Source organism: Ovis canadensis, chromosome 13, assembly GCF_042477335.2.
Source record: "Ovis canadensis isolate MfBH-ARS-UI-01 breed Bighorn chromosome 13, ARS-UI_OviCan_v2, whole genome shotgun sequence".
In the NCBI taxonomy this organism is placed as follows: Eukaryota; Metazoa; Chordata; class Mammalia; order Artiodactyla; family Bovidae; genus Ovis; species Ovis canadensis.
Genome location: NC_091257.1, coordinates 79,231,465 through 79,254,246, shown reverse-complemented (window position 1 = coordinate 79,254,246; position 22,782 = coordinate 79,231,465). Strand labels below are relative to the sequence as shown.

Sequence of the window (22,782 nt, the reverse complement as noted above, 5' to 3'; positions counted from 1 at the left end):
TTAAAAACTTCACGATATTACAGTTAGTGTTATGTATTTTCTGGAGGTTATAGATACACTCATATCTACCAACTTCATTATATAATATTAAAGATATAAATATGTTACAAAAATGGGATATTAGACCTGATAAGGTCAAGATCCACCAGATTTAATTATTATATACTTTACTCTTACAACTTTCTTTTCCTATACTGGGTGGAAGGGAGGTTAAACTAATTGTCCTCTAAAATTTGATGAATCACAATTTCACTGTATGTCTTCCAAAAGTATCCTTCTGTATTGCTTCAGACTACTCCACCCAATCCTAATATTATTTCTAAGACCTAGTTCTTATTTTTTTCATAATCAAGTTCCCAGTTTTTATTGAGAAACTTGTAGCATTTTTTTCTTCCTTTTAGTCACTATTCCTTAACCTCTCCAAACCCCAACATGGTCTCTCTTTTTCAAACTAGAGAGCATTCTCAAAGGTGACCTCTCCCAAAAGGTACTTGGAAATTATCCTTTTTGAGACTTCTTTCTCTGCAGCACTAGATAAAAACTTCCCTTCTATATTGCTTCGGAGAGACTAAAATATTTTTCTTTTTTACTCCCTGGCCTCTCCTCTGCCTCTAGGGCAGTTCTGTCTCAACCCTGAATACACATGTTTTTAAGCATCAGCCCTCTATTCTTTGTATTCTATTTCTGCACAAGCCCATCCATTCTCACAGCTTCAAATGTCACTGCTTCACTGCTCTTATGAGTCTACTTTCTCTAACTCTTACCTCTAAACTCAACACTTGTAAAACTGTCCTCTCATTGAAATTTTCTACTTGGTCTTCTGACAGTCACCTTACACTTAGCAGATTCCTTACACTCCACAGCTTCTCCATGTTGCATAAAATGTGAGCATTCTTCCTTTTTATTTAATCTTCTAATCAAGTTTTACTTCTGCCTTTGGAACTCCTCTTATTTCTGCTTTTTCCATCCCTATTTTCTCTCTTAAGATCAGTTTTTTATCATAGCTCTAATGGTTTCTTCCTATTTCCATGCTTTTCTATTTGCATGCTATACTATCAAGTCTTCCTAAAATTCAGCTTCAGCAAATTCTGTCTTCAAAAAGCTCCCAGAGCTTCCAAAACTCTAAGTAATGTCCAAATTCTTTCGGTCTGGTTTTTAAAGTCTTGAACTGGTTCAACGCACTATCCAAAATCATCTACTTGATCTACTTTTTTTACCTTTTGGCTATACCACAGGGCACATGGGATCCTACTCCCCCGGACAGTGATTGTATTTGCGTCCCTTGTGTTGGCAGTGCTGAGTCTTCACCACTGGACTGCCAGGGAAGTCACCTACTTGATTCTTTAATTTTGACTCTTTTTCTAGCAGACTTAAGGATTCCAACTTCTATCCTCCCATGCTACTTGCATATTGTTAGTGTTAAATAAAGACCTGAATTTACTTATTATTTAATCACAAAATATTCTTATAGTCATTCATTTCTAAACAACATACAATTTAATCAGTGACTATTATGTGACAGGCATTAGAAATAAAAAGATGGAAGATATGGATCTATATCTCAAGCAGCTCCAGATGTAACAGGGAAGAGTAGTAAATAAGTCATTAAAATATAATACAAACAACAGTGGCTGGCTCACAGGAGACACTGAAATGTTTGCCAAATGACTGAACAATGTGGAGTCTAGCCTAAGAATTAAACATTTTTGAGATACGGATTACAAAGTGATTTAAAAGTTGACACAAATCCCAGTTAACTGTATCTAATTAAGAAAATAGCTATACTTTGTTATTTCTGATATACTGTCTACACATTAAGGTAACAGCAGTGTGATCCTGTAGACATACCCATGAGGTCAGCAAATCCTCCAACTGGTAGTCGGCAGGTCCCAGTAACAAACTGCAAAAGCCGCATTCTCTTCTCATTATCGATTTCTTTAACAAACTGTTAAAAGCACATTAAAAGAGTATGCATTCAGAATACTAAACAAAAAAGGAAAAAAGATCATTTCATATCTTAGTTGAACTGCCAGGGTCAGATGCACCAGAAAATGCACCTATCACCGTGGATGGTAGAGCTGCTTCCTGCTTGTCAAAAGCCCCACTAATCAGCCCCCTCCACCAATACCAATCCTAGTACCACAACCTTATAGGTAAATAGAAAAAGAAGAGTGCCCTGGGCTCGAGAGCACCCTACTCGTGCAGCCTCAAGATCCGCTCCTCTAGGGCACCCCTCCTTTTACCCCTAGATCTGCCTGTCCCACAGACATACATGTGGTTACAAAGGACGCAAAGTTTGAGTTAGAACAGACTTTTTGGTTTTATGAACAAATGAAATTAAGCTGACAAATTCTGACCTGGTTATATCCCAGGAATGTTCTTCTCTCAATGTTCTTTATGTTTTGGTATAGCTATGTGTTGCCAGAATTATGTGGCTTTTAACTCCTACAACCCTGACTCAAAACATTAAGTTTCTAGAGAATGCTTTCTAGCCTGCAGCACAAGAATTTTGGCTCAGCAAAATTTTTTGTAAAGAATTTTTATCTTACGGTACTAACTTATACAAGCTTGGTCATTTCAGCTTATGAGTTTTTTCCTATTTTTTTTTATTTTTATTTTTTTCTAATTTATTTTTAATTGAAGGATAATTACAATATTGTATTGGTTTCTGCCATACATCAACGTGGATCATCCAGAAGTATACAAATATCCCTTCCCTTCTTATAAGTTTCTTTACATAAAAAGCAGGCATTAAAAAAAATTTTTTTTTACTGTGGTTAAATATATATAAAATAAAAATTTACCATTTTAAGTATTCAATTCAATGACATTAAATACATTCACACTGTTGTGTAACCATCGCCACCATTTCCAGAACTTTAGTTTACCAAACAAAAACTCATTTCTTTAAACTTTCCTCCTTGCTTCTGCCTTCCTTCTCCCCTGTCCTTGGTAAACTCTATTCTACTTTCTGTATCTATAAATTTGCTTATTCTAGATACTTCATGCAAGTAGAATCATACAATATTTGTCCTTTTGTGGCTAATTTCACTTAGCATTATATCCTTAAGGCTCATCCATGCTATAGCCTGTGTTAGAATTTCCTTTCTTTTTAAGGTTGGACAATATTGCATCGTATGTACATATCACATTTTGTTTATCCAGTCATCTGTTGATAGACATTTTAAGTTGCTTCCACCTTTTGGCTAGTATGGATAATGCTGATTATGAACATAGTTATACGATAAGTATCTGAGTTCCTGCCTTAAATTCTTTTGGGTATGACCAAAAGAATATATTGTTGAACCATAAGATAATTCTATGTTTAACATTTTGAGGACCCACCAAACTGTTTTCCATAGTGGTATACCATTTTATATTGTCACCAGCAATGTAGGAGGAATCCCAATTTCTCCACATCCTTGCCAAGGATGAATATTTTTCATTTTTTTTAACAACACCTTAAATGGGTGTTATTAAACACCTTAATGGGTGTACATCTCACTTTAGTTTTGATTTGCACTTTTCTAATGATTAGTGAGCAATTTTTCAGGTGCTTGTAGCAGAAATTTTTGAGGAGACACCATTATGATTCCAAACCAAGGGCCTCTAAGTTCTAAACATTAAATAATTCTTAATGAGATAAGAATAATGAAAATCATAGTTCAGCCAATTCTATACAATCCTCAAAGCATTTAGATCAAATGCAGGGGAATGTTATTATCTGGCGTTATCTTATTCTCTAGGCAAAGGTACAAGGCATGTGTTGCCAAGCAACAGTCAAAGAATGCTGTATTCACTTATTACAATGCATAAAATGGAATGAGGACCCTGAACATACTGGTACATTTTGTTCTATTACTCATTTCCATATGTGGTAAGCATTTTCTACAAAGTTATGGTTTATCTTCCATAAGAAAGAAACTGAGACAAACCTGCCAAAACCACATGATCTGTTTACTTGTCCTAGTATAATGACGGTAGATGGCATGTCTTTGCCAATCATTCAAATCAATCTCTTGCATCCCACATAAAAGAACCTTTAGGGATAAAAAAGACAAGATAGTTTCTTTAGGTAAATGTACAACCTATATAAAAATGTTAGACGTAGATAAGACTAATATTAAATGATTTTCAAAAATTAATCAGGAGGCTTTAGCTAAAAATGTGTGTGTCAAGAATTTCATCAAACTTTTAGCTATATTATGCTTTTGAACTATGGTGTTGGAGAAGACTCTTGAGAGTCCCTTGGACTGCAAGGAGATCCAACCAGTCCATTCTGAAGGAGATCAGCCCTGGGATTTCTTTGGAAGGAATGATACTAAAGCTTAAACTCCAGTACTTTGGCCACCTCATGCGAAGAGTTGACTCACTAGAAAAGACTCATGCTGGGAGGGATTGGGGGCAGGAGGAGAAGGGGACAACAAAGGATGAGATGGCTGGATGGCATCACTGACTCGATGGATGTGAGTCTGAGTGAACTCCGGGAGTTGGTGATGGACAGGGAGGCCTGGCGTGCTGCAATTCATGGGGTCGCAAAGAGTCGGACATGACTGAGCGACTGAACTGAACTTATATATAAAAGTTGAGTTTCCATGTTTGGTATCATATATACACATATTCAGGTGAATAAGTTCCTCACTGGGCAGAGGTCCTAATACCTTTGGCAAAATTTTATATTTTTTGGATAAACTATAGACTTTTAACCACTGGGGATTCTTCAGAAACATACTGCCAGAAGAAAAAAATATTACTGCCATTGGAAAGATAGTGAAGTGAGTTGAAAACAGATACGTGAAGCATTATTTACCAGCATGCTTCAGAGGAAAGGAGAACTCATTACCTCTAATTCCTTTGCATCAAAGTACTGTAAATATTGCTGGGGAAGAATTTCATTAAAGCCCTCAAAGAAAGCTTGCGTCTGTTCTTCAACACCACGAGACAATCTCCATTCAGCTACCATTCTGGTAAGTAATTATAAAAAAAGGACTATGAGGAAGTTTAGATTTTACCTTTAAATTTTGAGTATAAAAATAATTTTTTAAAACTTTACTATGAAAAGTATCAAATACATATAAGCAAAATAAATGAACCCTATGTACAGATATCTTAGCTTCAAGACAATACCAATCTTATTTCATTATGCTTCTATCCATACCCTAGACAGCATGTAATTTCATCTTAAACAAGTATTTTAGTATATATTTCTATTAGTCTCTTTTCAAGAAACAAACTATATTTCTATCATCACACAAAAAAGGTAACAATAATTCCTTTATATCAAATATTCAATGCTCAACTTCTACTGACTGACTCAAATTTTTGGACATACTGACTGTATCAGATTCAATTTTCTTCTAATTTTCATCTACAAAGACACGTATCAATATGAACAGTTAAAATCACATCAAATAAAAAACTTTCTGCTTTGTTACAGAATGACTTTAATGAGCAAACAAACACATATTTTAGGCATTTGATTACTTGATGACAATTTCAGACAACAAAAGTTCTAAAGTTCATTAAACTCTGAAATTTTGGAAAATAGCAGTGTTGGTTGTATTGGACCAATCTCCCTGGTGATTATAATTATAAACACTGGGCAAATAATAGATATCAAATGTCTGAAGGCATCAGATAGAAACCAAAGGCAGGCAGAAACTGGTGGGGACAAGATTCCTGAAGGAGCCTGGCACACTGGAGCAAAGCCACATTTACTACATTTTTCCTCGGAGGGCACTGACAGTTTACATAGAGCACAGAGAAATGAAACTCAAAAGCAACAGTATCACTGGGCTGTGGAGACATAAGGTTGACAGCTTAAAGCTGCCAAAGCAGCCACAGAAAAATCCCTGAAAGAAAAAAGACAGAGGGAGTTCTGAAATCTGCACTTCAAATACACTTCAAATCCTTAACTGACTCCTAAATACACATGTGCAAAATGATGAGATGCCAGGGAACCCTGTCCAGTGAACAACTGGAGAGTCAAAGACCCAAGCAGAAATTTTGGTAGTCACCTAGTGCTGCAGAGACAGAATTTAAGTTTAATTCTCACAAGTTACATGGAAAATACCTGGGTGTTCCACTGTTCTAAGGAATGAAGAATATGTTTTAGGATTAAAAGCAAAATGGAAATAGAGTAGCTCTAGCAAGCATCCACAAAATGAATGTGATCTGTCCTTAACTTTTTGTCAAAACAAAACTCAATATACTTCAAAGAAAAAAAAGAAAGAATTCAGAGTCTCTACCATGTGTTATCCATAATGAAAAAATGCCTACATGTGTAAAGAAGCTGAAAAACGTGACTCATAAGTGAAAAAAGTCCATAAATAATAACTGGGAAAACTGATAGCCCAATGTTGAAGTTAGTAAATACTTTTAAAAAACTATTAAAATGTATTAAATAATTTAGAGGACAAGATGGACAAACTGTATGAAGAGATAAAGATTCTCAACACAGAAACTCTTGAAAGAACCAAATGGAAATTTAAGAATATCTGAAATGAAAATTTAATTGGATGAGTTTAAGAGCACTGTATTCAAAGACAGATCAATCAAAATGGCCCAAACTGAATCACAGAGAAAATGTAAAAAATATAAACACCATCTGGGATAATATCAAAGGTTAAATATACATGTAACTGAAGTCTCTGAAGAATGAAAGGAGCCAAAGCAAAAGGAACATCTATAGAGAGAAAGCACAAAAATTTTGCATAACTGCTAAAATGGCATCAATCACAAGAAGCTTACAAAATGCCAGAAAGGATAAATATAAAAGCAATCACAATTAGATACAGCAGAGTAAAAATGCTTAAAAAAACAAAATGTTTTAAAAGCCAGAGAAGAAAGCATATACTTCATCTAGAAAATAAAAACAATGGCTCATATCATCAAAAACAGAAGCCAATAATGGAATAACAGCATTGAAAGAAAGTGCTAAAAACAACAACAACAACAACAACTACAAACCTAGAATTCTAAATCGAGTGAAAATATCCTTCAAATATTGAAAGTGACATACAAGTATTTTCGGATAAAAGCTGAGACAATTCACTGCCAGCAAGCACACATTAACAGAAATGGTGAAGGAAGTTTTTAAAGCTAAAGCGAAATGATTCCAGGTGAAAAAATGTATCTGCAGAAAAAAATGAAGAAAACTAGAAATGGTAATGTGAGTAAATATAAAAGACTACTATTCCTTAATTTCTTTTAAAATATATTGATTTCTTAAAGCAAGAAAATAGTATTATGGGGCTATAAACATCAGAAATACAATGATAAAAATAGCACAAATGGCTGAAGTGAGATAAAATTATACTATTATGAGCCTCTTATAATATATTAGTATATTAGTACAATGTTACACATATGAATGTAGCAGTGTAAAATTAATTAAAAGTGGTAAGTTAAGGATGTATATTTTCATTAGAGCAATCATTAAAAAATTAAAGAGGTATAGCGAAGAAAAACACCAAAGATATATAAAAAGAAAACTAGAAATTATTAATACAAAGGAGGGTAGGAAACGAGGAACAAAAGAAATTGGGAAAAAGAAGAAACAAATAGCAAGGTGGCAAATTTAAATCCAATCATGTCAGTAACAACATTCAACTTAAATGTACTAATTGCAATTAAAAATAAAGATTATCAGACTGGATAAAAATAATAAGACCTAAAATATTCTGCTTGTAAGAAACATACTTTAAACAGAAAGACAAAGGATTGAAAATAAAGCATAGAGGAAGATATGTCATGCAAATATTAATCACAAGAAAGTTGGAGAGGATATATTAACATTTGAAAAATAGAAAAACAGGCAAGAGATCCAGAAGCAGGAATTCAAGCAGCAGCAGTTATGTGAAATCTCACCCATATCTGACAGAACTAGTGCTGAGAATATGTGAGTGAACTAATAACTCGAGACTAAAAGTATGAAAGCAAAGCATAAGAGAATATACAGAGAAAATCATTTTACTTAAAAATTTTACCTGATCTTTCAATATTCCCCACAAAAACATCTGCATATAAAATTGAGATTGTTTTCAATGCCATGATGTTAGACGGCATAGTAGTTACAGAATTGGTATTTAAAAGGGTGATCCAACACTGCCTCTACCCTTCAAACTTTCACTTCTGGAGAAAAACTGAAAGGTCTTATCTGTTCAAAATTCTTTTCTATTACTTTATAAATCCGTTCAAAATTCTTTTCTATTACTTTATAAGTCTTCATATTTCTGGTTACACTGAAATATACCATAAAGGGGAGATAAAACTCATTAACATACACTAGACTAATTCTTTGTAAGGCTTACAGTTTGAATTAACCTTCATGGTAGTCCCTCTACCCTGCTGCCTCCACAAGAATCCATCCTACTTTTCACGTGCTTTGCTGTCAGACTTGTTGCTACAAAGAAATTTATACTGTCTATTGAACTTAGTTCTTAACTTCTTGTCACCTGGCTTCTATATCTACCATTGGGCTATATTTCTAACTGTTACAAGGATTATTGTAACTTACTGCCACCACACTGTCTAAAGGTTCATTTTCCTTGGCTTCTGAAGTACAGGACATGGCAAAGGGGCTATTAATCCTGAGCTTCCTGACAGCACCACACACTATGGCAACTCTATTCACAATCTGTGACTTGTGCTTTCCACCCTATATATTGCTTCCAATAACTTTTGCTCTATTTCTACATAACTGAATGCTTCCCAAACATCAAGTCTCAAATTAAATATCATCAGATTCCAGTTCCATGATTATAACTAGATAAAACAATGTCTCCTATAGTGTTTGTTCCTCTCAATGTACTTACAAGATAGGAAGTGATGAATTGTGTCCTTAATAACATACAATCAGGTTTCATAATAATTAGTATAAAGGCAAATATTACTTTTTGAAATACTGTATACTAGTATATTACTAAGCAATTTATCAACATGCTATATAGTCCAACAGAATGGCTAAAAACTATGCCAAAAAGAGCATTCTCTTACCTGATATATTCCTCTTTATTTTCTTCTGTTACAAGAATATTGCCACCATTGGGTTTCAAATCATGACTCTTGATTTCACCTAAAATTTCTTTATCAACGGAGAAATACATTTCCAAACCACACTCCTCAATATTGTTTTCTCTGCCCAAATGAAAGTAACACTGTTACACTAATTCAATCATTTAAGGTTCTTTTTAAAACTAAAGGACTATGTTCTTCAGTAATTAATGTTTTAGTCACTAAGTCTTGTCCAACTCTTTTGCGACATCATGGACTACAGCCTGCCAGTCTTCTCTATCCATGGGATTCTCCATTCTCCAGGGGATCTTCTGAACTCAGGGGTCAAATCCTTGTTTTCCTGCATAGGCAGGTGGATTCTTTACCACTGAGCCACCTGGGAAGCAGTATGTTCTTCAATAATTATTGTCAAACTGTAACATCAGAATAACAAAGCTGGAATATGATGCTCTAATAGTCATATTTTGCCTAAGATTTTTGGGTATATTTCTATAAAAATAATCATACTGAATAATGAGATTTAACGTAAATCATGTAAATTCAGTAAACCAATTACATGCTTACAGTCTGAATACATTACCAATACTATAATGAAAGCATACAGACTAGAGACTTCCCTGGTGGTCCAGTAGCTAAGACTTCAATGCAGGGGGCCCAGGTTCAATCCCTGGTCTGGGGAACTAGATCCCACATGCTGCAACTAAAAGATCCTGCATGCCCCAAAGGAGATCAAAGATCCTGTGTGCCACGAACTGAGACCCAGCAAAGCCAAAGAAATAAATATTTTTTTAAAAAGAAAACATATAGATTATATTTTGATAATTAAAAGGAAACAAACTTACTTAACCCAGATGAGAGAATTGTAAAATTCTGGATCAATCGATTCTAAATCCTTCAGTCCAACTGGTTTATTCAAGATACGCTTATAGAATGGCAAAGAAAAACCTGTGTCTATGAATTTCCCATGGAACAGAGCCTATGCAAGAAGAAAACAATCCATAATTTTATAATGGTCACTGTATTTCAGAATGTTAAGATGAGTTCTTCAGTTAAAAGACAAAACAAACTCCCCATCATACAATCTATTATGGAATATTTCTGGGAAAAGGGAAGATATAAGAACCCAATCTTAAGACATGTCTTAGTGATGAGAAAATTTCCAACGAGAAAGTTAAAGGCACAATGCTTTAGTATTGCTGAATTAGCAAAGTAAACACAGTTCTCCACTTGAACTTACCATTGCAATAAACCTGCCAATAAAACGAAAATATTTCAGGTGATCTGGATTGATGTAAGAAGCGGGGTTTATCTGCAAGCAGTAGTTATCCTTCCCTGCATATTCAAACAGGCAATACATTGGGTTCAACACCTCATGCGACAAAAGAAAGAACCATTCTCTGAAACCAAAAGAAAATTTAGGGTGAAAAATCTTGTAAGTAACCATACCAATAAATCAAAGAGAAGTGCTATAAAGCTCTCAGGAATCTATACTCCTCACGTGGTGATATTTCTCTAGTTTCACATTGATTTTTACAGCTTCTGTACAAACCGCCATCTATTTTACAAAGATATTTACACACTGCTTATTTCAAAGAATCTAAGACATCATTGACTTTAAAGACAACATTATTTGATGAACCACTAAAAAAAATTTCCAACTGTAATACACATCTCAGTTTCAGAGATGTTAAAATATGAAAACTTTAGTCTTAGAATCAGTGAAATACTAAACATAGGCAAGTTTAAACTTCACTGTCGACCCATGTGGTTAGAGTAGCTGAAACAAGTCTAACATTATTCCATCCATGTCCAAGCCCCTCAGTGATGCTCATTAAGTGCTACTGCTCTCTTAAATATGAAAAAACTTCCAATATCACAGAGGCAATAAAACACTTAATTCAAGCTACTCATTCATTAGAAAAATACACTGAGAAGCTCTAATTCAAATGCTGTGAAAGTATCAACCAATACTAATGTAAGATTATAGTTACTACCTATGTAACAGGGGTGAGGATCTGGCAGAACAGTAGGCAGAGTGAATCTGGGGCAATTTATCAGTTCATGCCCGAGATTCCTTTTTTTGTTGATTTATGGCCTCTGGTGGTAGTCTTGCTTATACTTAATACTACTAGCTAGGAATGAATGATTACCCTCCTCCTGAATTATCTTTACTTTAAACAAAATTTAATGTTTCTACTCATATTTTTATTTACCTGTGATTACTTCATACATTTTGAAATATGAACTTTGAAACAAAACCTAAGTAAAAACCACTAAAATGCAGCGACCAGTTAGTGACTCCACAAAGACTCAGGGTCTGAAGTAGGATATTAATAAACTATATTTCTACACTTTACAGCAATCCCAGGGAAGCAGTTATGATCACTCTTATTATACAGATGAAGGCAGTTGCCCCAAGTCATACTACTAAGTACAGAAAAAGGATTCAAATGCAAAATCCTTGGCTTTTTGTAAGGCCACTCATATGCAAATTTTTAACTCTGTATGATATATCATTATGGAATAAGCAAAGCAACTTGCTGCTTGAGTCTGTCTTCCAGGGTTTGATTAGAAGCTTCAACATTAAGAAAAGAGAATTTAAAATTTCAAGTCCTATTTCATATAGCCTTCTGTACTCTCAAAACAGTTATATATATATATTAAACTCAGTTAGGAACTGAATGACTATTATTTCTATCAACAGTCTGTGTTGCAGAATGTGACCTGAACACTCTAGGGCCTTGTACATTTTACGGAACAGATATGATACAGTCAACTGAACACTGGCTTCTAGTTTGATGATGTGAAACTTGCATCCAGGCTCTACAACTTAGTTATGTGTCTCTGGTGACTCTCTGTACCTCATTATTACCTGGAAAATTCTCTCACAGAATTATCCTGATGAATAAATGAGTGATGTGGGTGAAATCAACTAGCGGTACCTTAGAGAGAGAAGTGTTCAATTAATGGCTTTTGAAGTTTTATAACTGCAACATTTAATAAAGGTACAAAAATTTGCTACATTTCATTTTCCTGAAATAGAAAATTGAGAAAATACTTGCAAGCAAAGTGTAATGATACCTTTGGAGGAAAGGAACTAAGTTCTGAGTATTCATATTATCACTACCTTGCTACACCTCCATAATCTAAACCTTCTTCTCCTGGAAAAATCACCCACAAACGTCTTCGCAGATCTTGAGGACTGAAGCTCATTATCTACCGAGAAAAAAAAAAGGTATAAAATTGGTAAAAGTAGAAACACCTTAATCACTTACTTCCAGGTTAGAAATCTCCTTCATTATAAGTAACTTAAATTCCTCAGGATACAGAATGGTGTTTGTAGTTTGGTCAATTCCACACATATTAGAAAATACATTAAAGTTTCATAATATTTTATAAATTACACATATTTATATTTCTCTATACTTTATATATAATTTTCTTTTAAATGATCCTAGCACTGCTTGAGTCTGTCTTCCAGGGTTTGATTAGAAGCTTCAACATTAAGAAAAGAGAATTTAAAATTTCAAGTCCTATTTTATATAGCCTTCTATACTCTCAAAACAGATATATATATATATAACAATTTTTTATATATATAAAAATATATTTATAACAAAATATATTTATAACAAAATAACAATTTTGTTATATCTATATATATAACAAAATTCCTTCTCTCACTTGCTTAGAGCAGAGTAACTGACCACAATCAGAGGTTAGGTCCTTATTTGGTCTGGGCCAGGTTTCAGTTGTTTTATACCCAAAAGGTACACATAATAGCCAATTGGCTAACTTGAAAATGAAAAACAGCAGCTGTGAGAGAACAGTTACCTTGGAAACTCATTCTCAGTGGAAAACTGGAAAAATTGCTCAAAGTTTGTATTCTACTACAGTAGTTAATATGATCATCTTCATATTTTTAGGATAGTGCCATTACTGAGCAACAGTGGAGAGGTCAGTCAGGCTCTTCCTTTTTAAAAGTATTTAAATACTTGCCCCAAACTGAGCATGTAGATTACAAACATTACTCTTAGAAGAAAAAAAATGACATGGAGAGAAGAAAGTCCATACAATGATTCTATTTTATAAAGGGACAAGAATGAACAATCAAATATCTAGAGAGGCCCAGGACGTGACCTGCTTATTCTAAGGATCTCTCAGTTCCTATATGTTCATGAATTCATATCCCACATGAAACAAATAATTTGATGCTTATGACAAATGTTCTACAAATACTATAGGCTAGAAATATACCAGTGGAAATGAGATATGTAGTTAAAATTATCTTTTTTGTTCATTTGTTCCTTCTGGTTATTCTTTGTCCCTGTGGCTGCTCCCCAAACCACAGGATAGTCCCTGATCTCATTTGCTGTTCCCCTTTAAATAATACCCTTTAACAAATGTCTAATATGAAGGAGGGCTTTGCAGATGGTGCTAGTGGTAAAGAACCCAACTACCAATGCAGGAGATGTAAGAGACACAGGTTCAACCCCTGGGTAAGGAATATCCCCTTGAGGAAGGCATGGAAACCCACTCTAGTATTGTTGCCTAGAGAATCCCATGGACAGAGAAGCCTGGCAGGGTCGCAAAGAGTCAGACATGACTGAAGTGACTTAGCACACCCAGCACACAAGATGAAGGAAAAAAGGAAATGTTTCTCCTGCCATTTTCCCCATAAGCAGTTTTGCTATGTCGAAACACACACCACCCTAAACAACTTTATCCAAACATTATGAAGAAAATCTGATGTTAATTTTGTTATATGTCACTCTTCCAAAGCAAACACATTTTTAAGTTATTTCACATTTATTGGATGGATGTACAGTCTAGGGTAAGAATTTTTTAAAACTGTTTTAGCACCACCTGGTCTGTCATTCTGCAGAAGTCTCTAGTGTCAGATGCTAAAGGGACATTTACTCATGTCTGCATCTTTTCAGCACTGCTATCATCAAGTCATGCTCCAAGAAACTGGCTCACCAGGGACTGACCACTCAGTGACTACATACTGGTTATGAACATGAAAAGAAGAAACAGGCAACAATGGGACAGAGAATGGCCTTGGAGCTTTGCTTACATCAGACCAAGAGAAGGACTCATAATTCCCTAAAGTGGCCTTAGTGAAGCTCTGTTCCTAAAAAACTATCTGTCCTGCTTAGCAGGATGCCAACCAGCATTTCCCTTCAAGGTTAACAACTGAGGTTCCATTAGTAAAGAATGTAATTGTTTCTGAAGGTAAGCAGACAGCCACTGTCAACTATCTCAATCTTGTTTTTGTTTGCATGCAGTTTGGCACCTCGTGAAGCTGTAGCTACCAAAATTATCATAAAGGTTTGATAGTAAAGAATCACATCCACATCTGTCCATAAAACAAGAACGAACCGGAAGATTTCATATTAAGATATTTTTCTCACTGGTTATTTTCATACAACAATCACTTAATGATTGCGTGCATACTCAGTTGCTTCAGTCATGTCCAACTCTTCGCAACCCTATGGACTGTAGCCTGCCAAGCTTCTCTGTCCATGGCATTCTCCAGGCAAGAATACTCAAGTGGGTTGCCATGCTCTTCTCCAGGAGTTCTTTCCAACCCAGGATTTGAACCCATGTCTCCTGAGACTCCTGTGATTCCTGCATTGCAGGTGGATTCTTTACGGGCTGAACTACCAGGGAAGCCCAATCACTTAATACTTAGCTGCATTTGGTTAGTAAACAAAGTTGTAAAATGGACCAAGCAGTAAAGTAACTCAGGTTCTAAAGATAACCAAAACATTTGAGACTACTCCTGAGAACATTATTTTTAGATACTGTCATCAATGACCAATTACACTTTTTACTACATAAAAAAACTCCTAAAATTATAAGAATAAATATGCTTATTGTAAAGATGCAAGTAATACAGAAGTATAAATATAAATTCTCCCTCTCTTTCTCTAGCTGGAGCCAACAATCTTCATATGAACTTTGTTCATATGGAACTTTGGTAGACGTTTATCTACCAACAGCCTATTTTCTTACTTAAATATCTATTTCAAATCAAATACTGAGTTTAGAAATGGAAACATGAAACTAGTATTAAATTACTATGACATTTCAAAAGCACAGAACATACACAAGACATACACACACAAAGCTATCTTCAGTTTCCTAAATTTTAAGTACTAAGGAATCTGATGATGAAATTGACTTAAAAAATTCAAGGACTTCATCTCAAAAAACTGAAGTGTTTAGATTAAACTGCCAGCACCAAAACGTTTTGGGTTAGAAGCCGGGGGCAAACCATTGATGAATAAAACAGTACCTGCTGAAAGGAATCCTCAAACAATGTTTTTCTTGTCACTGTAATCTTTATGTGCTGTGGCATGGCCAGTTGCTGAAATATAAGAATGTCTTAAGTAAACTCTCACCATTAAAATGGCCTATCGAAAAACCAAAAGAATAAAGTTTTACTTACTTTTTTTCATTTACAGTAACAAGTAGACTATGAATATGAATTTTTATTTAATAATGTTTAACCATACATTTGTGAGTATTCATGCTAATTATAAATCATCTGATATATAAAAAACAGAAGAAAGAAGATGTTGTACACACCAGTGATTACTTAATGAGTCAAGTTTTTACTTAAATTTTCAAATTTCCTTCTCCAGGGGATCTTCCTGACCCAGGGATCAAACCCAGATCTCCCGCATTGTAGCCAGACGCTTTACCGTCTGAGCTACCAGGAGAAATCTAAATTTTCAAAAAGTTAATTCAAATTGTTTTGGCTTACATGGGCCCACTTAATTATAAGAGTTTGAAGTTTAAAAATATTCATCATAGTCACACTTGGACTAAGGCATTTATTTTATTGAGAACCCATAAACCACTAATTCACTAAACATTTATATTAAAAATAACTGATAATGTCTGTTAAAAATACTCTGAATATAATCACATATGTGCACTAATGTATCTATCAAAGTGACACATATACATGGATCTATCAAAGCCATACCAAATGCTAGATATGAAAGGAGCTGGCTACAATTTATACACCAGAAAAAGTTTTAACTCATTTGAAGATTTCTCCAACTTGAAAACAGTGAGTACTAAAATGAGTAGCAATGCTTCCTTTTTCAAATGATTTCAAATTTATTCTTCTGGACAAGAGAAGTCATAAATTATCTAAGTGGTACATTGATTTCTTGAATCTAAAAATAGAAAAAGTCCAATCCTTCCATATTTTTTACCTGTTTGTCTTTACGTTAATTAATTCTACAATCACTGATTGTGTAAGCAACATCATAAAAGGAGTACAGAAATACAGTACTGGTACTAACCTGACACCAGAAACGGAAATACTGAACCTTTGCCTTGAAGTCCCGTACATAGGCTATCTGGGGTCCATTGTCTCTGAGGAAGAATGTTAATAGGACATAAATCTGCTTGTAAGATAAAATACTAAAGGAAAACACCATATCACACCCCCTAAGTACTTAGTAGTTAAATACAAAAATGTCCCAGTACAACATACTCCTAAAACCACCTTAAAAATGAAATATTCCCCATGACTACTTTTAAATAAGAAAACAGAAATACACTTTGATCTTTTTAAAGCCGCTGTTTCTGAGATTCTCTTTTATATTCAGCCAAATATAACAGGGCTAGGTAAAGGAGGTTTTGTCTGAGAAGGGCATCTATTCCCAAATTCACTCTTCTTTCTCCTTAACAGAATCTTGAGATTTACTTGGGCAGACTGCTACCTAGGATAAAAACACTTCCCAGTGTGGCTGTGTGACTTAACTATGGCTAGTGATCTTAAGTGGAAGTGCTATTGAATAGGACTTCCAAGAAGGAAGGCTCTTTTAAAGAGAGCTGGGATAGCTGGAAAGGCATTTTCTTCCCCCTTTCCAACTTGTTCTTCCTCCATATCCCACCTTGGAGTGGGACTATGACAGCTGAAGCCTCAAGCAGCTATCACAAACTATTAGGTGACTCTCACAGAGATGATGGTCTGGCATGGTAGGACAGAAAGAAAGAAGCTCAGATCACTGATGACACCATGGGCTTTCAAACTAGGCCTGGACTTCACACCACAAGATTATTTGCTTTTTCCCTGAGCTACTGTTAACTTCATTTTCTAAATGTTCAAAGTAGAAATACAATTGATTTTATATATTGACTTTGTATCTGGCAACACTTAAATTCACTTGCTAGTTCTAGTAGTTTTTTTCCCTAGATTCCATATGATTTTTATAGACAATTGTGTTACCTGTGATCTGCGTGAAAAAAGTTTTACTTCTTTCCTTTCAATTTTATTTCTTTCCCATCTCACAGGACTACCAACACAATGTTGAATTTGGAAGTAGTGACAGAAGAAATACTTGTCCTATTCCTGATCGTAAGAGGTATTTTGCCATTAATCTTATACAGCTACTATTTTTCAGATAAGAAAGTTTCTAAGGCAACTGAAAGTTTATAGTAAACTAGCACTGTATTTTGTATACTCTGTACATTGCTTTTTCTCCTTTAATCTAGTAATGTGCTGAATTAAATAGGTTTAATATACAAAATTCAATCAATCTTGCACGGGGAGGAGGGACTCCACATGATGATGGTGTAATATCCCTCCTATATCTTGCTGGACTTAATTTGCCATTATTTTGGTAAAGATGCTTACATCTGTGTTGATAAAAATATTACTCAATAATTTTCGTATACTGTTTTTGGCTGATTTTGGTATCATACAATGAGATACCACTCCATACTAACTAGGATGGCATTATACACATCATGTACGGCTGTGAGAGTTGGACCATAAAGAAGGCTGAGCAGCAAAGAACTGACGCTTTCAAATCGTGCTGGAGAAGACTCTTGAGAGTCCCTTGGATAGCAAGGAGGTCAAACCAGTCAATCCTAAAGAAAATCAACCCTAAATATTCACTGGAAGGGCTGAAGCTGAAGCTCCAATACTTCGGCCACCTGATATGAAGAGCCGATTCACTGGAAAAGACCCTGATGCTGGGAAAGATTGAAAGCAAAGAAGGTGGGAGAGGGTAAGATGGTTAGACAGCATCACGGATTCAATGGACATGGATGTGAGCAAACTCCAGGAGATGGTAAAGGACAGGGAAGCCTGGCATGCTGCAGTCTACGGGGTCACAGAGTTGGACACGACTTAGCAACTGTACACCACCACCACACATACACACACACAGAGTAACAACTGTTGGCACTGATGTGGAAAACCTGGAACCCCATGTGCTCTACCAGTAAGAATATTAGAACAGTATGCCCACTGTGGAAAATTCTGGCAATGCCTCAAAACAACACAGAATTATCATTTGATTCAACAGTTCTGAGTATATACACAAAAGAACTGAAAGCAAGGACTTAACGAGATATTTGTACACTCATGTTCACAGCATCATTCACAATAGCCAAAAGGTGGAAATAATTCAAATGTCCATGAGCCACACGTATACACGAAATATGGTAACACATAAAATGGATTATTATTCAGCCTTAAAAAGGAATGGCGGAGAAAGCAATGCCCCAACCCACCCCAGTACTCTTGCCTGGCAAATCCCATGGATGGAGGAGCCTGGTGGGCTGCAGTCCATGGGGTCACTAGGAGTCAGACATGACTGAGTGACTTCACTTTCACTTTCGTGCATTGGAGAAGGAAATGGCAACCCACTCCAGTGTTCTTGCCTGGAGAACCTCAGGGATGGGGGAGCCTGGTGGGCTGCCGTCTCTGGGGTCGCACAGAGTCGGACACAACTGAAGCAACTTAGCAGCAGCAAAAAGGAATGAAATTCTGATAAAAGCTAAAACATGGATGAAACTTGGAAACATGATGCTAAGTGAAAGAAGCCAGTCACAAAGGACAAATTATATGATTAGTCAAATCACAGGGACAGAAGGTAGAATGGTAGTTATCAGGGACTGGGGGAGAACAAGAGTGAAGACTTTACTGAGTACAGCGTATCAGTATAGGATGTTAAAAAAACGTATTAGAGATGGATGGTGGTGATGGTTGCACAATAATAAGTTTACTTAATGCCACTAAGATGTACACCTAGAATGTTCAACTTTGTTATGTCTATTTAACCACACACACAAAAAACCCAAACAAAACACATTAAACAAACATAGTTACTTTTCAAAAATGAAAAAGAAAGGAGCCTTCAAGTTAAAAGGTGATAGAAATGAAAGAATGTGGATATCATAAATCAGGGATTAATTGGTGAGCAGTACTGTATTGATAATTACTAAACACTTTCATTTAGTGCTGTGTTAACAGATAAAAATAGTAAGAACTGCACTTTTCAGTAATTGATATCTTTACATCAAAATCTTAGGAATCAGTTTTACTTTTAATCGAAACATTTAGAAAACTTACAAGGCAGATTTTCCGGTGCGGGGATCTATATAGGTGGTTGTTCTTCTATTGTGGTCCACAAAATACGGAATTCCATCTACCGTGAATCTCATTTCCCAGCCTTCAGGTAAGGGCTTTTCATTTAATTGACTATAAAAAACATAGGAAAATATATAAACAAATAAACAGTGTTAAGAGTTCCTTGTTTGCCAAGTACATAAACTAAACATACCCATAAATGCAGTAGATACCTTCTAGAAAACCAGTTTTTAGTCTAGCATTTTCCAGCGGTTTACTAAAATCCTACAAGCACGGTACACATGTGACCAGATCTATCAACCAGTCTTCTCTCGTCTACTCTGCCTGAATTACCTACCTGCCTGAACATCTCATGGTAACCGAGCTCCACCATTTCTGCCTTACAACTCTTCATGTTCATTCATCACAGCTTCCAATCCCTAGTACCATCCTTGTTGTTGTTCTGTTGTTTAGTTCTAAGTTGTGTCTGACTTTGCAACCCCATGGACTGTGGCATGCCAGGCTTCCCTGTCTCTTACTATCTCCCAGAGTTTACTAACTCACATCCATTGGGTCAGTGATGCTATCTAACCATCTCATCCTCTGCCACCTTCAGTCCTTTTAATGAATATTTAGGGCTGATTTCCTTACTCTGGCTCTATTTATCTTTTAAACTTTCAAAATAGCCACTTAAAAGGTTTTCCTGCTTTGAGTCTTACTCTGGTCCTTGACTCATTTCATATTGCTGACAGAATACCAAAACAGAGATCTGAACAAATCTATTCTCTTCTAAAGTGGTATCACTATTCATCACTAACCAAATACAAGATCTAAACGCCTCCATTTGGCCCTCACTTTGCCCCTATGCTGCACCCTCTATGTTCCATTTCAGTTTTACCTCTGCATTCTATCTCCAAGTCCCTTCCATGAACCCTGTGTAGTAGACGGCTACTCACCATTTCCCAAGACATTCTGCCAAACCTCCAAGGGAAGACCTTCCCCTTGTCCAGAATCTCTATTATTCTGTTAAGGCAACTCAAATCTTTCTAAGGGAGTATGCCTAACCACTTACTTAATACCTGTCTTAAGATCGTGCTTAAGCTCTTTAAACTTCAATGTTTCAAGTTTTATCCATATTTTCCAATTCATTTTTGTCTATTCTCCAGGTTCAATTTTCTCATCTGGTGGGTTTGGTGAGATGACAAAACAATGGAAATATTCAAGTTCACATCAGAAAGGAAGAAAAGGAGGGGCTGGTGGCATTTAATCTCACTGTTTTAGAGAGCCACTATTGCTGACAGGAGTGTCACTTTCCTCAAGTTTACTTCAGAAAAACAAAAGGCTTAGAATCACCACCTAGAACAATATTTTGTGAAAGTCAAAAAGTTAACATTTAACTATATTCACAGAACTACATGCAAATGTCAGACAAACAGACTATCTAAAACTTTTAAGAAGATAATACTTCTCATTTGTTGTAGTCATATTTGCAGGACAGTATCAGTAACAAGTTGTCCTGAAAACAAATTGGGTAGAACCGGCTCATTGGTATTATTCGTAAAAAATATGATTCTTATTTCCACTCTGAAGCTTTAAAAGGTTCAAGGGGGAACGAAAAATGATAGCAAATTAGAGAAAGGTGATGTGGTCTAGTCTATCCTTTGTGATAGAATTTTAAAATTAAAAATGTTACCTATGAAATTCTTAATTATTACTTTTTAAGAAACTGAAAATACATATTTTAAAAGTTGAAAGCTAAGTGTTCTATTTATTTAGGCTGCTCTCTTGCTGCACATGGACTTTCTCTAATTGTGTTGAGCAGGAGCTATGCTCTAGTTGCGGTCTAAAGGCTTCTTGTTCCGGTGGCTTCTGTTACTGTGGAACATGGGCTCTCGGCACATGGGTTTCAGTAGTTGTGGTGCACGAACTTAGCTGCTCTGCATCATGTGGGGTCTTCCCAGACCAGGGACTGAAACCATATCCCCTGCACTGGCAGATGGACTCTATCCACTCGACCACCAGGGAAGTCCCAAAAATATTTAAAGTTAAATACTATAACTATATAAAATGTGATCTGCTGGTACCCAGAAATAGATTTTAAATTTAAAGCATATAGAGGTTCTTAAAACTCTGACCTATGTGAGACACGAAGATTTAATCACACCCAAATAGAGATCAGACCTCTGCCCTCAGCTACTGGGAAAAGATCTCTACGCCTCTGGAATATCCTGCCTGTCAAGAGTATCTCTGAAGATACTTTGAAACCCCTTTGAAGCTTAGGGTCTTCAAACATCAGACCGCTAATCAGGTGGTTTATAAAGAAGGCTTTGGGATATATGCCATTATCAGCTCTGATCTCTGGAATAAACTAGACACTAAAAGGTATTAGCCCATCTTTGGGGAAGAGCTGGAAACTGAAGGTTAGCTTTGCAGGCAGTACATGATGGAGCCCCAATAAAAAACTCTGGATACTAGAAAGGTGAGATTCCCTGGTTGGTAATATTCAAAACATACTATATTCCACATCAGTTCGGGGTATCTGGAACCCTTCTCAGGCTCTGCCCTAAACATCTCTTCCTTCTATCGTTCTAATTTATATCCTTTACCAGTAACAAATGTGGCTGTGAGTATAAAACGTTTCGATGAGTTCAAGTCTCTCTAGTGAGGTATTAAACCTGAAAGTCATTGGGGAGATGCCCTAAATTTGTAGTCAGTCTCAAGTGAAAGTACCCCTGGAGACCTCCCAGCTTGTTGCTAATATCTTGCGTGCTAAGTCACTTCAGTCATGTCCAACTGCTTGTGACCCCACAGACTGCAGCCCGCCAGGGTCCTTCAGGCAAGAATACTAGAGTGGGTTTCAGTGCCCTCCTCCAGAGGGTATTCCTGACCCAGGGATAGAACCAGTGTCTCTTACGTCTCCTATTCTTTACCACTAGTCCCACCTGGGAAGCCCCACCAGCTGGTGTGGCCTATATAAATATTTCTTTTAAAAACATAAGGTTTTAAAGCAGCATAAAATGATATAAAATCTTATGTTTCCATGTATAAGACAAATTTCTGTTGTTCAAGTCACTCCATATGTAGTACTGTTAAAGCAGCTCTAGCAAACTAATACAGTATCACAATGTCACAAAGACAATTCTATATACATAGTAAACATTAAAAAGACAAGCTTGTAATAATGTATCCCTTTAGTGACACATTAACCAGCAAGTTCTTGTAATGATGTATGTTAACAATATTTTGAAATATCTGCAACAACTGCAGAATGGTATTTTAAAACATCTGGGATTTCTACTGGTGGCAAAGTCCTAGGATTGTTAATTCTACTATAGCTGTGACCTACAATCAAAATGGAAAGAACACTCAGTTTCAGGTAAAGG

At 35.8% G+C, this 22,782-nt stretch overlaps 1 protein-coding gene across 4 annotated transcripts in view; it reads right to left on the bottom strand.

The window, feature by feature from the left end:
- ITCH (itchy E3 ubiquitin protein ligase) overlaps window positions 1-22,782 on the bottom strand; it is a 99,908-nt gene that overhangs the window by 7,102 nt on the left and 70,024 nt on the right. For all 4 annotated transcript variants that reach the window (XM_069548373.1, XM_069548372.1, XM_069548371.1 and 1 more), the window contains 10 exons: window positions 19,403-19,531; window positions 16,338-16,410; window positions 15,317-15,388; window positions 12,143-12,231; window positions 10,253-10,412; window positions 9,858-9,991; window positions 8,998-9,138; window positions 4,844-4,964; window positions 3,936-4,040; window positions 1,849-1,945 (listed from right to left, as the gene is read on the bottom strand). In XM_069548373.1, coding sequence (XP_069404474.1) covers window positions 1,849-1,945; window positions 3,936-4,040; window positions 4,844-4,964; window positions 8,998-9,138; window positions 9,858-9,991; window positions 10,253-10,412; window positions 12,143-12,231; window positions 15,317-15,388; window positions 16,338-16,410; window positions 19,403-19,531 — 1,121 coding nt within the window. The remainder of the gene's footprint in view (window positions 1-1,848; window positions 1,946-3,935; window positions 4,041-4,843; window positions 4,965-8,997; window positions 9,139-9,857; window positions 9,992-10,252; window positions 10,413-12,142; window positions 12,232-15,316; window positions 15,389-16,337; window positions 16,411-19,402; window positions 19,532-22,782) is intronic.